Genomic DNA, 15,971 nt, shown 5'->3' on the forward strand with positions numbered 1-15,971 from the left:
TTTACGTGCTCCACATACCCTGGCTTCTGCTCATCTTGTAAACTGCTCATGTTGGCTTTTGCCTGAGACACTGACAGACTGGGCTTTTCACTTCCTCACAAAGATCTGCCTGAGCTAGTTCCTTACAGAATTTACCTCAATTACCATTTTGCTGATATGTTTTTCTTTGTAGCCCAGATTATTATCTGGCACTATATTGCTATTTTTTGTTTACAATTACCGTTATTTGTGTTCTTACTGGAGTTCAAATGTCCCAAGAGTCCGAGCTGGACGGTTTTTATCATTTTATATCCAAGTAACTCTAACACTGCATGGTATCTAGCTGAAGTACAACAGATATCGGAACATGTAATGCTTAATAACAAAGCTTCATAATTTCCCTCTCAGACTTCGATTAAAGTACTCTGTGCATGGTCAAAACCTTCCAGTGTTTCATCTTCTGAGGAATAAAGATGCTCCCTGGGAACGCTCACATCCTATAATCAGATAAATGGGACATCTTGAAGCCAGTTTCACACAAGATAGAAATGCACAGAGGGGTTAACTTTCACTTATTTTAGTTTAGGTATTTCACTAAAGCTGTTTTCATTTAAAAACTCATATTTGCCAGAGTGGAAAAATTAGCAATTAGCGTCAGCAAGGAAAAATCTACAAACAAAAATCGCTGAGAAATTCTGCCTGCCAGGTTTGACTTGTTTCAGATTTTTTTTAAATGAAAAGTTACTCGGCACTATTTGTAAGTATTCAGATTATGTTGTTTCCTGTGTGTTTTTGAACTCCAAGCACAACCATTACAAAGATGGTGCAACTAACCCTTCTCTAATTTGCACGGCTGCTGAGCGGCCACAGATGTGGCAAGATGTTGGCTTACTCTCAGTGGGGTGGCGGGGTCTCCCTTTGGTTGAACATCTGGAGGTGATCCCCCAGCAAAGTCAGCCTGTTGCCTTGCTGGCTAGAAAACAGGAGATGAAACATCTGTGTGACAGATAAATGCACAAGCCTGTTTGAATCTCCACTGAGCTCCCATCTGTAAAACACGGAGACCTGTCCATCTGACACCAGGTGAGTCATTGTGGTGGGGACTCCAGCTGAGATCAAGGGGGAGGGCGTAGCTTCTCCTATCCCTTTAATCTGTGCTCTTCCTCATATGTCATTGTGCTCCTAAGTCTTTATATGACTTTACTGCCATTGTGTAGACAGCCAGAAAAACACAGGCAGTGAATGGCCAGTCTGGGTGTGAGGCTCACCTGTGCACAAACACAGGCTTGTCAGGTATTCTGGTAAACGGTCCAAATTCCCTGTCTTAAGGAAGGAATTCAACTAAACTCAGTTCTTACCTATGCTTCCCAGGGTTAGAGGCAACCAATAATTTCAGTGTTTTACATTTCATAATAAAACCATATATTCTATCGATGCATGATATAAATTACTTTTGCAGTTGTATTGCTAACTTAAAGGTATTAGCACATTAAACTCATTGCTATGAAAGTTACATTACTTGATACCAACTCTAAAAATATGGTATGAATGTAAGTGTTTTTCATTATAGTAGCGGGAATTTAAATTTAAATATTTCCCACAAAATCCTTCATTTGCTCCCCCCAAGCCCCTTCATTTATGAACCATTAATTAACAATGGTACCAAAAAATGTATTTTTGATTCGTGATGATTTCCTGACATTGTGGAGGAACCCATAATCACGGTGTCCCGATTCAACTGTTCTGCAAAGCAGCCCCCAAGCAGCTCATGGCTGTTTCAAAATTCTCCCTCAATTTTTAAGACAGATTTTACTCAGGCAACCGTGCAAGTCTGCCTTGTTTATTCCCTTTTCTTTTAAATAAATGCAATATTCTCCTTTTAGAAAGTAAGACCTTTCCCTTAAGCTCCAAGGAAACTAGACTTAAAAATAATAATAAAATCCTGTCTCAATTCACAAATACATTAGTTATGTACTAACTGTTCTCAAAAACAACATGCAGAATTTGGAGGACTTTCAATCAAGAGGTGTACATAGAGAAGCACCCCAGTCTCCAGCCAGAAGACACCCTGCTGTTTGTTTCACTTCTGCGAATCCTAGTGGAATCTGTGGTGTGAGGATTAAAGAGAAAGACAATGGTGTCTCTAAATATTAGTTCATTGTTGACATAATTAAATGTCCAAAATGTCATACGTCTTTCTTTCTGCTTATATGTATTAATCTAAAAGGCAAAGTGGATTTTTGATATGTAAATTTTTATCTTTTTAATGCTCAATGATTATCCAAACAATGCCTGCAACGAAGATACCTGGTTCTCAGACTGCCTTAATACTCCAGTGACTCTTCCTTTGTAGAAAGAAGGCTCAAAACATCCTCCCAGTAGCTACTCATTGAACTGTGTCAGCAAAAGGCATATGTGTTACTGTGTGGAAATCACATTTCAATAAAAAGCTTAACCACCAACTGCAATCTTGTTCTGAAGAGAAAAGAAGACTTGCTTCCTGATGGACACAGATACATATAAGGGAACTGGAGCAGAACATGGTGGCTTGGTTATCAACCAAGTTCCTTTGCAGATATTGAGGCAGGCGCTCTAATGTGTGCTGTGGAAACATCCTACGATATGCAGACAACTATTTTATTAATGTATTAAGGAAAATAGAACCATGATGCTGTCTAAGATACTCATGCTGTGGTCTGCACAGGGATTGCCTATTTATAGAGCTCTGTCACACCCATCCTCTCAACCCTCCTCCTTCTAAGCCTCTGAAATTTGTGCACTAGAGAATGATCAGACACAATGTCGACCACTCTAAGCAACCTTTCAGTACTAACAAATAATTACACGAGGCTTCAGACGCCTCCCTCAGAGGGAAGTGGATTCGGTTTTACAGTTCACGTGGTGTCTGTGTTCTACAAAACCATCTTATAATTATCAGTTTATAGGTCTGTGGGTCATTCGAGGGAAAGATAATGCTGTCTTTATTTTTGCTTATGTTATGTACCGTAATTGTTGTAAATAGGCTAAATCTTTGTGGCACACCATTAGTTCCTATGTGCTAGCGCTGATTTTGTAGAATTGATATTTTATGGCTGGATGATGAGAGCAATAGTGAACGGGGAAAGGAATATGTGGGGTGGAAGACTGTAGATCTGGGTGAGACTCCTCCAAAGGAAAATGGAATACTGTAGAACAAATGAAAGTTCAGGATCCTATGGCACCTCAGGCTTAAAACACATTTACAGAAAAAGTTAAGCTCTACAGACAAAGTGGAACTACATTTGGGGAGTTAAAGGCTACTTGAACCCCTAAGAAATAAATTGCCGGACATTTATTGTTCTCAGTTCTATAGGTTACTTAAGCTATATTAAAAACTCCTTATCAACACTTAGTTATTTCAGTCTGTCAAGTGAAACTATTTGTCAAAGTTGAGAAGCAACCATGTTAGTTAGCACTGTTCTCCTTTCGACCTGCCTGGAATCAACATCGGCCAAGTCAGTCACACGGTTTCCTTCCCCAGACAATTTCCTTTCTCCTGGTCTCTTACCTCATAGTCCTACTCAGCTAATTTTTTTATTCAATAAAAGTACCTCTGGGTAGATTAAAAGTACAGATTGAAAAATAAATGTTGAGGCCCCTCCCTTGACTCTGCAGCTAGGAAAGCATTACTGGAGAATTTTTAGGAAGAGTAGACATTAATCTACTGGAATGATCATTTAGCTTCATTTCCAAACACAAGATTTTGTCATAGCTAATAATAAAGCAGCAAGCAATTTTCTATGTATTATAAACCATCGGGTCGTAATTACATTTTGAAATGCTTTTATATAAATTTTGCATGGTGATGTAAGCTGGGTTTGTAGTGTAAGTGGGTTTTTTTCTAAAGCACACTACATACCTACAAGGATCTATTTATATTGGCCTAATCATGTCAAAACAGAATCTATTTAAGAGAAAAGTCCAAGTTTCTTTTATAAACTTCAATAGATAGATAAATAATCGAGGGGGCTTTTTACTGTAATAAAACCTGCCTTCAATGTGTGCGAACGTTTTTGAAGATACTATCCATCCAATGGGCAAAATGTAATCCTGAATTGGTGATTAAAAGGCTCTGCGTGGAAACAAGCTGTCAGCTGGATAGGGAGAAATGAACCCTGACAAGAGTAATGCCTACTTTCCTAAATGAAAGCACTGTTCAAGTTTCTGCTCATCCGTTGTTTAAGACGTAAAACAAGGCATTTTCCAACCACCCGTGGAGGAGATGCCAACATTTGCATTCCGGTAGAACAGGATGAAGTCAGTCAACCTTCAGCTTTGGTTTGCTCAGAACTCCTGTAAGAAGATGGTCTGTCCAACACACTCAAGAAAGAAGCACAATGCGACCCTGCTGCAGCTGGGCTGGGCACCACCCCCACATGAACCATGAGCCAGCCAGCCGCCTGCAAGCCTTGCTCCAACAAGTCCCGCCGCCAAGACCACATACGAGGACTGCCAGACACGTGAGTACCTGAATGGAAGTCAACATGCCGGAAGCTAGAAGCAGTGTGGGGAAATGGCGTTCCTTCATCCTGGCAAATCTAAAGCAACACAGAAATACCACAGGGTGACCCTGCCCTTTAAAATACGTGTCTGCTTTGCTCTGGAATGTGAGATCTGTAGCTCTGTGACATACAATCATGTGCTTAGTGGCAGGAACCCGACTGAAACCACTCACACGACAGTTGAGAACAGACTCTATCTCTGTGGCTAGAAAGCACTGGCAATTTGCTGAACTCGATGAAATCCCTGGAAAATTAATATTCTTGGTGGTGGTTGGAGGGATAATGCACAGAAAGATGCTGGCAAGGAGAATTCGGCTCACAGGAGACACTACATGCAAAAGGGAGTGGGTCTGTTTACCTATTGAGCTTACTGAGCTAGGGGAGCAGACAGTGGGGAGATACACACAGAGAAGAAGTACACTAGGAGAGATCGGTTCGAAACACAGATCTGAGATGGGTACAGGCCTTCCATTATGTTTCACATTTTAATCTCATAAGTAATCAGAGATACATACAATAAACCTAATGTGAAGTCCAGATTTGCTAATGAATATGAACTATGGCTTTAAACAGTGACATTTTAAGATACACTTGTCTATAGGATCGTTGACCTTCAAAAACAGCTTTGGTAAAATGCATGCTGTTTCCAATCGTACAAACAGTAATCCTATATTAGCACTCAATTTAGGAAGGAAATACACACATGCTGCGTTTGCATGTGGCCACTGAGATGAGAGAATATTCTCTCTCGGGTTGCTGAGGATAAATAATTAGGGACAGGCAGTGGTCATAAAACATTAGGGAGCACGGGGGATATGTAACACTGATTAATACAATTACAATAAAAGGAATAGATGAAACATACACTACTTGGATTGAGGGTCAGAGTCTCTCCCAAAATTCTAAGGAAACTCCTTATTTGCTCAGCTTTAGAGTTGAGCACAATTATATTCTGCCCTGCTTGTCAGAAGAGAACGTCTACCTGTTTTAATAAAGCAACACAGAACATCTGTTTGGCCTTCAATTTATTGGTCTTGTCTTGGACATATCTTTATTATGATAAAATAGTACTCATGTCAAAAAGCCTAAGTATCACGGTAATAAATAAATAATAAATGCATATATCTAGGCTGAACCTTGACATCTATAAGATATCATCTCTTGAATTATATTTGTTTTTAAAAATGTGTTGGCTGATATCCAGCCACAGGAATGAGTAAGATATTTATCACAGAGCCAAGAAAAAAAAAGATAAATGAAAGAACAGAGAAAAGGGAAGATTACAGACACAGAATAATCAAGGGAGGTAACTGATCAAATCTCAAGTGTTATTTCCTTTAAAAAGTTCAATTTCCAGTCTCTCGTCTTCTGTTCTGGCGCTGAGCACACTGCTCTACCATGTGAGTTGCCTTCTTCTCCCTCCCTTGAAGACACTAAATGAGGATTATTAGGGCGTAAGGCAGTGTCTGCCCAAAGTAAGAATTCAGTGGTGGTCTGCTGAGCAAGTGCAAGGTGAATGGCATGTGAGGCCAAATATCGGTTAAACTTCAGATCAAGTAGATTTCATGGGATAAATATTTGAAAGCAAATGTTAGAGAATGTATGAACATTTCAGTTGAGGCAGAAACTTTTGGGCTCAAATCAATGATATGTTATTAAAGCTACAACAGAATGTTGCTTCTGGGGGTTGGGGGCCAGGGGATGTCAGAGATTTGATGTCACGACCTTGAGTTGAGTCCTCAACTCTTAAGCCTAAAGGACAGTCAGGAAGACAACACACCCACAAGGACATGACTGCATATGTGTACTTTTGTTAAACGATATTTAAAAGCTTGTCAATATGGACAAACAACTGTTGAGTGTTTCTTTTTAACTAGATCGTGGTTTTATTGTCCTGGGGGAAAAACTGTCAACGTATAAAGTGGGCTCAGAAGAAAATTGCTCATATCCTCCTATTCTTGGTGGTAATAGTGGGTGGTTTATATTTGACCCACTCATTTTGACTCCAACAGGAGAAACAAAGCCCAAGTGAAATGAGGTAAACCCAAGTGCCTTCCTCTGGTTCTAGGATAAAGAAAATCCTTTGTTTGTTTGTTTGTTTGTTTGTTTGTTTCTTAGGTTTGTCAAAACTTAAAGCACCACAGTGTAAACATACATATACTAGGGATAAAAAAAATGCACAATTTTTATTTTTGAAAACTCAAAAACATACAAAGATGATATAAGATATGATTTCTGCATGGTTAAGCACCTCAACATTTTTTCTGTGGAAATAGAGGGTTTATACTCATAAAGAGAATAATAAATTATTCTGAGTGAGTTTTCTCTCTGACCTGGAACTATCCTTTCTTTCAAGTTGCCTCATTAGCTGCTGGTAGACACTGCAATGAAAATATTGTATTTCTGGTGGCCTTTTGATCATTTATAACATAATTGTAAGAGGCAAATAATCTTGGGAGATTCAAATACCCTATGTGAATGGCACTGAAACAGAGACAACAAGTAGTTAAATCACCAGGTAGGATTAATAATATTTTACTATATGTTTCATAAGTTTTTCAAAAATTCAGTGAAAAGCTTTGTACCAAGTACATAGAGAGTCCTTCTAAACTTTCTAAGAATTATTGACAATTAAAACATAGCATTGAAGATTTTTACCATGATGGTCAACCATGACATGATAATGGTTTAGAAATATCATTACTTTAAAAAATACTTATTACACTTATTTATGTATTATTGAGTTTGTTTAAATGCTGTGGGTATGCATACGTGTGGAGGTCTGAGAACAACGTGTAGGGATCTATTCTCTCCCACTATCGTGGGGGCCCTTGAATCAAACTCGGGTCATCAGGAGATGGCAAACATTTAAGTAGCTCCTCTTGACAGCTCAGACATCTTTATTTTTAACTATGTTCTCATTTCATACTTTCTTCCTCTAAGTACTAAAGGGAAAGGAAAGCTATAAAATGCCAAAAGTCTTAAAGAAAAAGATATTTTAAGCATGCCATTTGCACACCTACATTTTTACATATGCTTATTTCCTGTTATGACTGCTCATGAATGAGGACCATAATTTTATCATGCCAACTATTTGCTCCAGTTGGAAAGGATGACATCAAGGTTCACCTATGATCATAGAAAATGACAACATTTCTGTAGTTATTTCTTACTAATAACCATTCATGAAATGGACAGAACACATTAAGTGTATTCTCGTGCAGAAACTTAGTAGTAACTCTTGGCTTTTAAGGTATAGTCATAACCCAATGAAGAGCAAATATTTTTATCATCTTGGAAGAAGGGTGAATGGTAGTGACTCACTTATTGACAATTCTAGTGGAAACACTTCAAAATACAATACAGGTTCAATATTACCTTTAATATGATTCTTCTCCATTTCCTTATACAATTGAAGACACTTAAAATATTTAAAAAATCTAGAGGATATCCACTGTGCATATGCCACTTGATTAGACATATGGAATACATACTTGGAATAAAGGCAAGTGGAGACCTGTTTGAGTAATCTAAACACCCGAGCTGAGAGAAGCTAACATACAGAGATCAGCTTTACACTTTGAAGTTCTCTGGCCTTCATTTTACCTAATTAAGACAAGATTTAATAATCAAACCACTGTATAAATGTACACCTCAAAGTATAGGTTTGTTTCCAATTTGGAGTAGAATTCTTAACAGATTCCACGGAATCAGCCCCACATGGGGAAGGCTGCTGATAAGATTTGCTTTGCCTATTGCTCAAATGCAAATGCCTGCTTTTCCTCTTAGTTTTATCTCGAGACTGAGCTTAGCATCCGCCTGTCAAAGTCTCCAGTGTGGTACCAAATAGAAAAATGTAGCATGAGCATCCCATCTGAGTCTGAAACCATGGCAACTCTGGGTCATAAAAAGTGAATACTGAAATATCCTACAGTTATTCATATAAAACTTAATTTCACAGGGACACAATTGACTGATTTATCAACAGCAGGATATATACACTCAAGGATTTTGATAAATGTGAAAATGAGTGCCAACAAAGAATTCAGAGTCTCCAATACTAGTTTTATAGGCAAACCTAAGTTCAAGACAAAGATTATAAAGTTAAAACTTGATTCCAAGTCCATCATTCCATGCAAATTCATGCAACTGGCAGTTTTTTAAAGGATATGGACTCATTCTAAGTTGTTTCAAAAAGCCACCAAACAAATAAACCTCACTTTACAACTATAGGTTGAGCCTGTGCATTCAAGCTGATGAATTGTGCAACAGGCAAGGAAGGAAGTTAATTCCGTCCAGAAGAAACTGATTTGATAGAAATTCAGTTAACAAACTTAGAGAAATGCCACTGCAGTCAGATGACTCAGAAACGGTATACAACAACAGTTCTCAACCTTCCTAAGATTGTGACCTTTTAATATGGTCGTCATGTTATGGTGACCCCCAAGCATAAAATTATTTATGTTGCTACTTTATAGCCATAATTTTTGCTACTGTTATGGATAGTAATGTAAATATCTGTGTTTCCCATGGTCTTTCAATTCCCAAAGGAGTCATGGCCCCACGTTCGAGAACCTTGGACCTATCAGTTCTAGTGCAAGAAGGCTGGAAAGAGCACAGTTCCATCTCAGTAACTCACACTGCCCTGTCTTCAAAAAGCAAGGGGCTAGCCTGGACCAATTCGTGTTTAGTATTGCTCAATACTGCTCAGGACTCTTTAGTTCATGACTCCATCCTTGAGTGGCACCCAAGAAGAAAAGGTCATCTTGAGGGAGTCTTACAGTAAGGCTGCTACAAAGTGAAGACCCCACTCTTACTGCCATGAGGAAGACTTAAAGGACAGTGATGGCTTCTGCTCCCACCAGGGCTTTTTATGTTGGGCTTTGTGTCTTACACTGCAACAAAGCCTTTGCTAAGCTAGGCTGGATATCTGTTTATCAGTGAACAGTGATGCCTTTGGGGCACGAGCGTATGTCACAGAGAACAACAGAGAGGGATCATTTCCCTACAAATTCATACAACGTGTTTTGGTGTGCCGTTGGCTACCATTATACCACAGTCACTCTTTCTTTGTGGTTGGTTTAATAGGAGAACTTGTAGAGTATCAGGGTACAGATCATAGTTGTTACTTCAGCCCAAATCAAGGTTGTGGAAAGAAACGACCAGAAGTTTCAGAGAGACTGTTTCAGATGATTTTTGGAATGAAGTAGGCACACTGAAAAATAAGCATGACCGAGACACCAAGAAATACAATGTTGGCTTCCACTCTCCTATCTGCCAACACCTGTGCAACCTTTCTGACTTGTCAGCCCACACATTTACCCTGCATCCCAAATGAGGCTCTATACACACAAGGCTTATGTGTCTGTGAATTAAATAAACACCTCCTCAAACTTAAATCATATTGTTAACCCATGATCTCAACTTTTACTTCAACTATCTTGTGAACATAAAAAGGGTGATATTGTGACCTTGTCCTTTGACCTAGATGGCTGGGCAAGGACAGTAATCCTGGCACTCTGTCTGGTCCCAGCACTCTCCTCCCATCTCCAGTAAAGAGAGCCCTTCTTTGGAAACCAGTGTTTACAGTATTTAACTGCTTCATGGCTTACTTTGTTCATGTGGATCTGCTGCTGGTATTGCTTCTGCTTCTCCAGGAACTGCTGGTGCTGCTGCTGAATGACCAGCTGAGCCAGCGTGCTCTGAGGCAAAGGTGCAGACTGAGTTCGATTGAGGGGTCTGTGGCGGGGCAATTTGTGGGTACCTCTAATGCCTGGTGAAATTCTTTCTTTTGTTGCCAAAGGAGACTGGGGGTGTAATGGAACTCCACCTGAAAAACAAAATGTGCGTGTGAGTGAGCACAGCATGACTGTAAGCGCATGTGTCTGTGTGTGAGTGTGAGAGTAGAAGAATGTGAGAGTGAGTGTGAGTGAGGGTGTGTATATGAGTGTAAGTGTGAGTGTGAGTGTGAGAGGGTATATGAATGCGTGTGTGAATGTGAGTGTGAATGTCTGTATGAGTGTGAGTGTGTAAGTGTGTGTATGTAAGAGTGCAAGAGTGAGCATTGAGTATGAGTGAGAGTGTGTATGGGTACGTGTGTAAATGTGAGTGTGAATGTGTATGTATGTGTGCAAGTGTGTGTGCGTGTGTGTGTAAACAAAGATACACTGATACAGAATTTTAAGAGAAGTCAAGAAGCATTTGCCAGACAGATAACTTAAGAAGGCTTGACTGGGTGGAAGGCACAAGTACAAAATCCTCAATCAGGAGTGTGTCTGTGCAGTAGAAGCATCAACTGGCAATGCAGTGTCTGTTATGTACCAAGGGTCCCTCCCACGCACCCCACCCCCCACAGAACAGGAATGCATAATGATCATAGCTCCTACCACAGCGCCAAAAGTTTGGCACTTGCACAGCAACCGGAATTGCTATTACAGCTCTGAGTTAAATGTCACACCAGATCATTGGTAATGGTCTTAAAGGGCCGAAAAGAATGCCATTATTAATTACCAGCCACAAGAAGCTTTTGCTGTCTCATTTGTTCCTTCAGCAGGAGGTGCTGCAGGAGAGCTTGGTGACTGCTGTTCGGTTTGCCCTCCATTGCTACATGAGCATGGCTGGAGGATGCTGCAATGCCACTTCCATACTGGCCGGGCAGAGGGACACCTTGTCTGAGCATCTGTGTCTCACACTTCTGCTTGTCTTTGAGGGAATTAGAAGCCTGTGTCAGGAAAGAATGAACACGTTACTCCTCCGGATCCCTGTCAATGCTGGGACTCTAGTCATTATGTAAGTCTCTCCTGCCCAGTGTAGAGACTGAGGAAAATGGTTAACACTGTATCTTTTACACTAAAAGAATTAAAAAAAGATACAGTTGAGGCCCTGGAAATAATTTAGCAACTGTTTAGCAATGCAGTAGAGTATCTGTGCACCAAGCATAAGGAAAATTAGTGTTAAATATTAAAAATGAGAGAGTAGACAAACTTTCAGCTACACAAGAAGAACCAGTTTAAAAGTTTCATTGTATATCCTAGTGTTAATGGTTTAAATAATATAATATATTAAAAAGTGTCTTAGGAAGTAACTTAGTCTTCTTACCAAAGAACAGGAAGTAAATAATACAGTGATTAGCTTAAGTCATTTCAACATACAGATCAAAACACCCTGTTGCAAACTATACATACATTCAATTATTATACATCAACTTAACTAAAAGTAAAAAAAAAAAGTCAGGCTTTTAACTGGTGAAATTAATTAAAAGACACTGTAGGAGTATAAGGTAAGTTGGAAAGTTAAAATTTATTCAAATAAAGGCTATCATATGGATGAGGATAAGGCAGTCTATAATTCTAGAATTTTTAAGAAAAGCGCAAAATATAAATTCTTACCACACCTCTAATTTTTCATAGAGCTATAAGTTTCAAATATTTAAGTTTAAGATAAAGTTCTCTCACTCAGCGAAAGCTGGTACAAATAGACAGGGATTTGATTTAAATATATATTTTCTATTAATTCATAACAGATCCCTACATCTCTGAAAATTAAAAATGACAACCCAGATACTTTTGTATAATAAAGTAAACTACAAGTGAAATCAGATATCAAATAAAAGTGTTATTAAGAACTTGAAAGGCATGGTAACACAGTAATGACGCCATAATAATTACATCATCAAGAGCAATAATGAATTATCCTATTCAAAAAATTTAATGAATGGTGGTCATTTTGGTATTACAAAAGCAGAAGTCTAATGCCTCAAAATTATGTGGCATGTTTCTTTTCAAAACTTATGTTTCATCTTTCAAAATTGCCGTGCACCAGGGAGGCAAAACAATTTTCAGTGATGGAGAAATTGAAGGACAGAGAGGTAAATGGTTTGTCTGAGTCACAGAGTGGGTCAATCCAATGTTTAATATAGAAACGGAGCCTGGCCCAGCCTCTTCTCCTTAAAATCTTCTGCTGTGCAGTGGGGGAAGGGAATATTAGAGATCCTTCTGCAGGCCAAAGGTAAGCTTGAGAAATTAATTGTGAAGGCCTCATTCACACCAAAATTGAAGCAAAGAAAAAAAAAGAAACGAATCCAAACCACACTGCTTTGTGCATCCAACGGCACCAAGTAGCGTTGGCACTGAAACATAAAACGTTCTGGCTTTAGCTCAGTCCTGTGGGGGAAGTTTTTTTTTCTTTGACTACATTAAAAGTGGTATATGTGTGAGCTAGCAAGATGTGGTGGGTGAGAGCACAGAAAATGGTGCAACAAAATGCCAGTTGGTGTCTCACAGAAGTGCAGGGCTTGGCATTTATATGCAATGAAAATAAATGAGAGAAGAATAAAAACACGATTTCAATACGGGAGGCTTTAAAGACACCCCCAACCCATGTCTTGTTTATGGTTTCATTGCCACTTCCATTTTTCATCTCATTAAAATCAACTGTTTACAAATCTTCGGAATTTCAAGAGTGTAACTGATTCAGGATTCTCATGCTTTTCTTTTTGTAAATCTTAGATTATAGAGACCACATCCTAAATCTGCCTTCTCTTCACATACGGACTATGATCACAGAAAGATGACATTACATTCTATTAATAATCCAGCTGTTATAAAATTTTAGACCTAATAAAAATATCTGCCTCAAGGATATATGTGAATCTGACATACTGAATTTAGGGGACGGCTTGACACTGAGTGCTAAAACTGGTGGCAGGGGTGGGGACAGCCTTACCTCCAGTATCTAGCATCTGACTTCTATGTATGGAAGGTCTAATTTATTAACATCTGCGATGAATTATCCTGTGTAAAGCTGATTAATATTTTGTAACAAGTAAAATATATATTATTTTAGAGAATGTACATGAAATTATTATTTCTGTCTTCCTTTGTATTAGGACAATTACTCCTCCTAAAGATCCTATTTCAGTTGTCAAGATTTTTTAAACTAAGTAATTCTATTGGCATCTCCAGGGAATAGTAAAATGTTGTGCTGGGGGAGCCTTTCCAGTAGGTATTCTCCACTACAGAATCAGTGAATTCCCTAAGTAAAGTCACTCACAAAACCATTTCTATAAACAAGTTCTGCTACCCTCACAGGCTGAACTTCTAAGCTCGGGCCTGGGGGGATGCTCAGGTCTGCCCCTCACTAAAAGGGTCTGTATTTTTGGGCTTTCAAACTCCAAGGCTTCGTTTTCTCTTCTGTGAGAATGGGGGCCATGATCTCTCCTCTACGGGGAGGGTGTTGGAGCCACTAAAATTGTACATGTGAAAACTACCAAATGTTTTTACGCTAAAAATCATTACCCAAGTAAGTTATTTGTATATGATCACACGAACCAATTCTGTAATTTGAAATTAAACGGAGTGCCTTTAAACAGAGCAGAAAACAACAAATCATGCAGGGGGCGTCCTTCCTAAAAAGGTCCTCAAGTAGTTAAATAGTAGAAGCGGGATCATGTATAAGGTGTGGCTTGCATTGGTTTGGGCGGAGGGGTGCCATGACTCACACTGAGTGGGGATGGCACTGCTGGAAGTCCCAGGGTGATATTGGGCAGGGACGGGGAGGTGTAGAGACTCAGCAGGTTCATGGAATCTTCGTGAATCAGAATGCGCTGCTGTGGAACCAGCTGCTGTTGAAGAAAATGAGAAAGGGAGGTTCTCAAAATGTTACAAAGTCATCCGTTTAATTAACAAACGTTCAAATTTCATGAAGCAGTTTCTGCATGATCACGAAGAGAAACATTAAGTACTTACTGTTTCTTTCTATATTTAAGCTTTATAATAGAGAATTTAAAATATTATCAGAGAGCTATAAATTATGGTAACAGAATTTCTATTTTTATTGTGAAAAATTCCTTTGAAAATATGGATTTTTGGAATATAATTAGCATGTTTTTCATTTTTCTGGAAAATACAAGAATCACAGTTGGTGACTACTACGAGCATTTTTAAACCTTCTCATACAACTAGTAGGAAGAATAAGTTCATCAAGTAATCATAGCTTCAACCATAGTTTGATTTCATTGACTGAGAGGAAACTCACAGGAGATTAAGCAACACTGTAGAAGGCTTCTATATTAATCACATTTTTAATGTAAAAATATTAATAAACCATGGGTGGTGGTATTTTACATCACTTGCTTTCAGAACTAAATTTAAAATCTTTATGAGATCTCTATTCCACAGTAAATATGTGTTTACACTGAAATATATTCAATGTTTTGGCATCCGGTAATTTTTAAAACAAATACCTTTTTAATACCACACTAAGAGAAATGTGTTCCTGCATGTGGCCTACTGTGGTTGCTCGACTTACATTTTCTGTTTAACTCTTGCTCCCCTCCTAGAACTTTTATACAATAAGAGTTACAAAGGTCTTATTAGACTAGGGAACTCTGGCCTGATATGGTTCCCAAGGGTACAACATCCTGAAAAAGAATACCCCATGTTACAGTATAACACAGTGACTGCTTTCTTCCCAAACAAAAAGCATATGGGACTCCAATAATAGACCACCTCCAAGAGAGATATTGCACACACGGGCTTTGACTAAAGTAAATATAATAACTTGTCAAGCATGTTTGGGGGAGCTGTAGATTTTCCTCAGGACAAACCTGGGATATCAATTAACGGGGGGAAAATATCGTGTGCTACTGCAACGCAGCCTCGGAATGTCACTAAAGAGCGCTGTGCCACCAAAACACAGGATGTTATTCCAAAGCGTTATCTCAATCATTCAGCTGTTGGGAGATGAGCCTCTGCCTTAACATAACAGAAGCAGAGGCTGTATGTGGAGCCTTCCTATTGCAGCACGGATCTCTACCCCAGGCTGTGTTTCTCCTTAGAACATGTCGGCTATTCATGCATGAACAGCATGTGTTAGGCTGAGCTATTAATGCTCCATTGCGCTTATATGGCAAAATTGAAGCTCGCCTGAAAACCCCAAAGCATGAAAATTACTGGGAAAGGTTTTTAAATTATAATGTATGAGATTATCATTTTATTTTAGGAGCTATCAGTAATAGTTGTATCTGCCCAAAGTAAAATAACAAGCAGCTATTCTGTTTACACAGTTGGCTTCGAAGTCAGTTTCAGTGTATAGGGTATGCAGGAACCACAAAAGATACAAGGAAGCAAAACTGTCTTATTAGGTTACTGGCAGACAATACTCTTTTGAAATAAAGGAGTAGACTATTCATCTGTATCCATAGAAGAGAAGAAAAAAAAAAGACGGGAACTTTAATTGAGAATTACCATCCAAGGTTGTGACTGCTTCCCACAGCAGTGGCTTGACAGGAACTGTGGCAGGAGAATGCCACAAGCCTCAGACACGAGGTTCTCTTTGTGTAACAGAGATGACTTTTGTATCCCTTCCCACCCACCCTATCCATGACGACAACACACTCGGGTGGAAACTAAGTGTTTCCTCAGATGTGGTGGTGGAGACAGCTGGCAGGTT

At 39.0% G+C, this 15,971-nt stretch overlaps 1 protein-coding gene across 38 annotated transcripts in view; it reads right to left on the bottom strand.

Annotated features, from left to right (window-relative positions):
• The window catches only part of Hdac9 (histone deacetylase 9), an 862,183-nt gene that overhangs the window by 333,099 nt on the left and 513,113 nt on the right, over positions 1 to 15,971 (bottom strand). For 35 of the 38 annotated variants that reach the window (XM_063262499.1, XM_063262495.1, XM_063262482.1 and 32 more), the window contains 3 exon segments: positions 14,020 to 14,142; positions 11,031 to 11,241; positions 10,133 to 10,350 (listed from right to left, as the gene is read on the bottom strand). In XM_063262499.1, the coding sequence (XP_063118569.1) occupies positions 10,133 to 10,350; positions 11,031 to 11,241; positions 14,020 to 14,142 (552 nt within the window). 38 annotated transcript variants of the gene reach the window in all.

The sequence above is a fragment of the Rattus norvegicus genome, chromosome 6 (assembly GCF_036323735.1).
Source record: "Rattus norvegicus strain BN/NHsdMcwi chromosome 6, GRCr8, whole genome shotgun sequence".
Classification (NCBI taxonomy): Eukaryota; Metazoa; Chordata; class Mammalia; order Rodentia; family Muridae; genus Rattus; species Rattus norvegicus.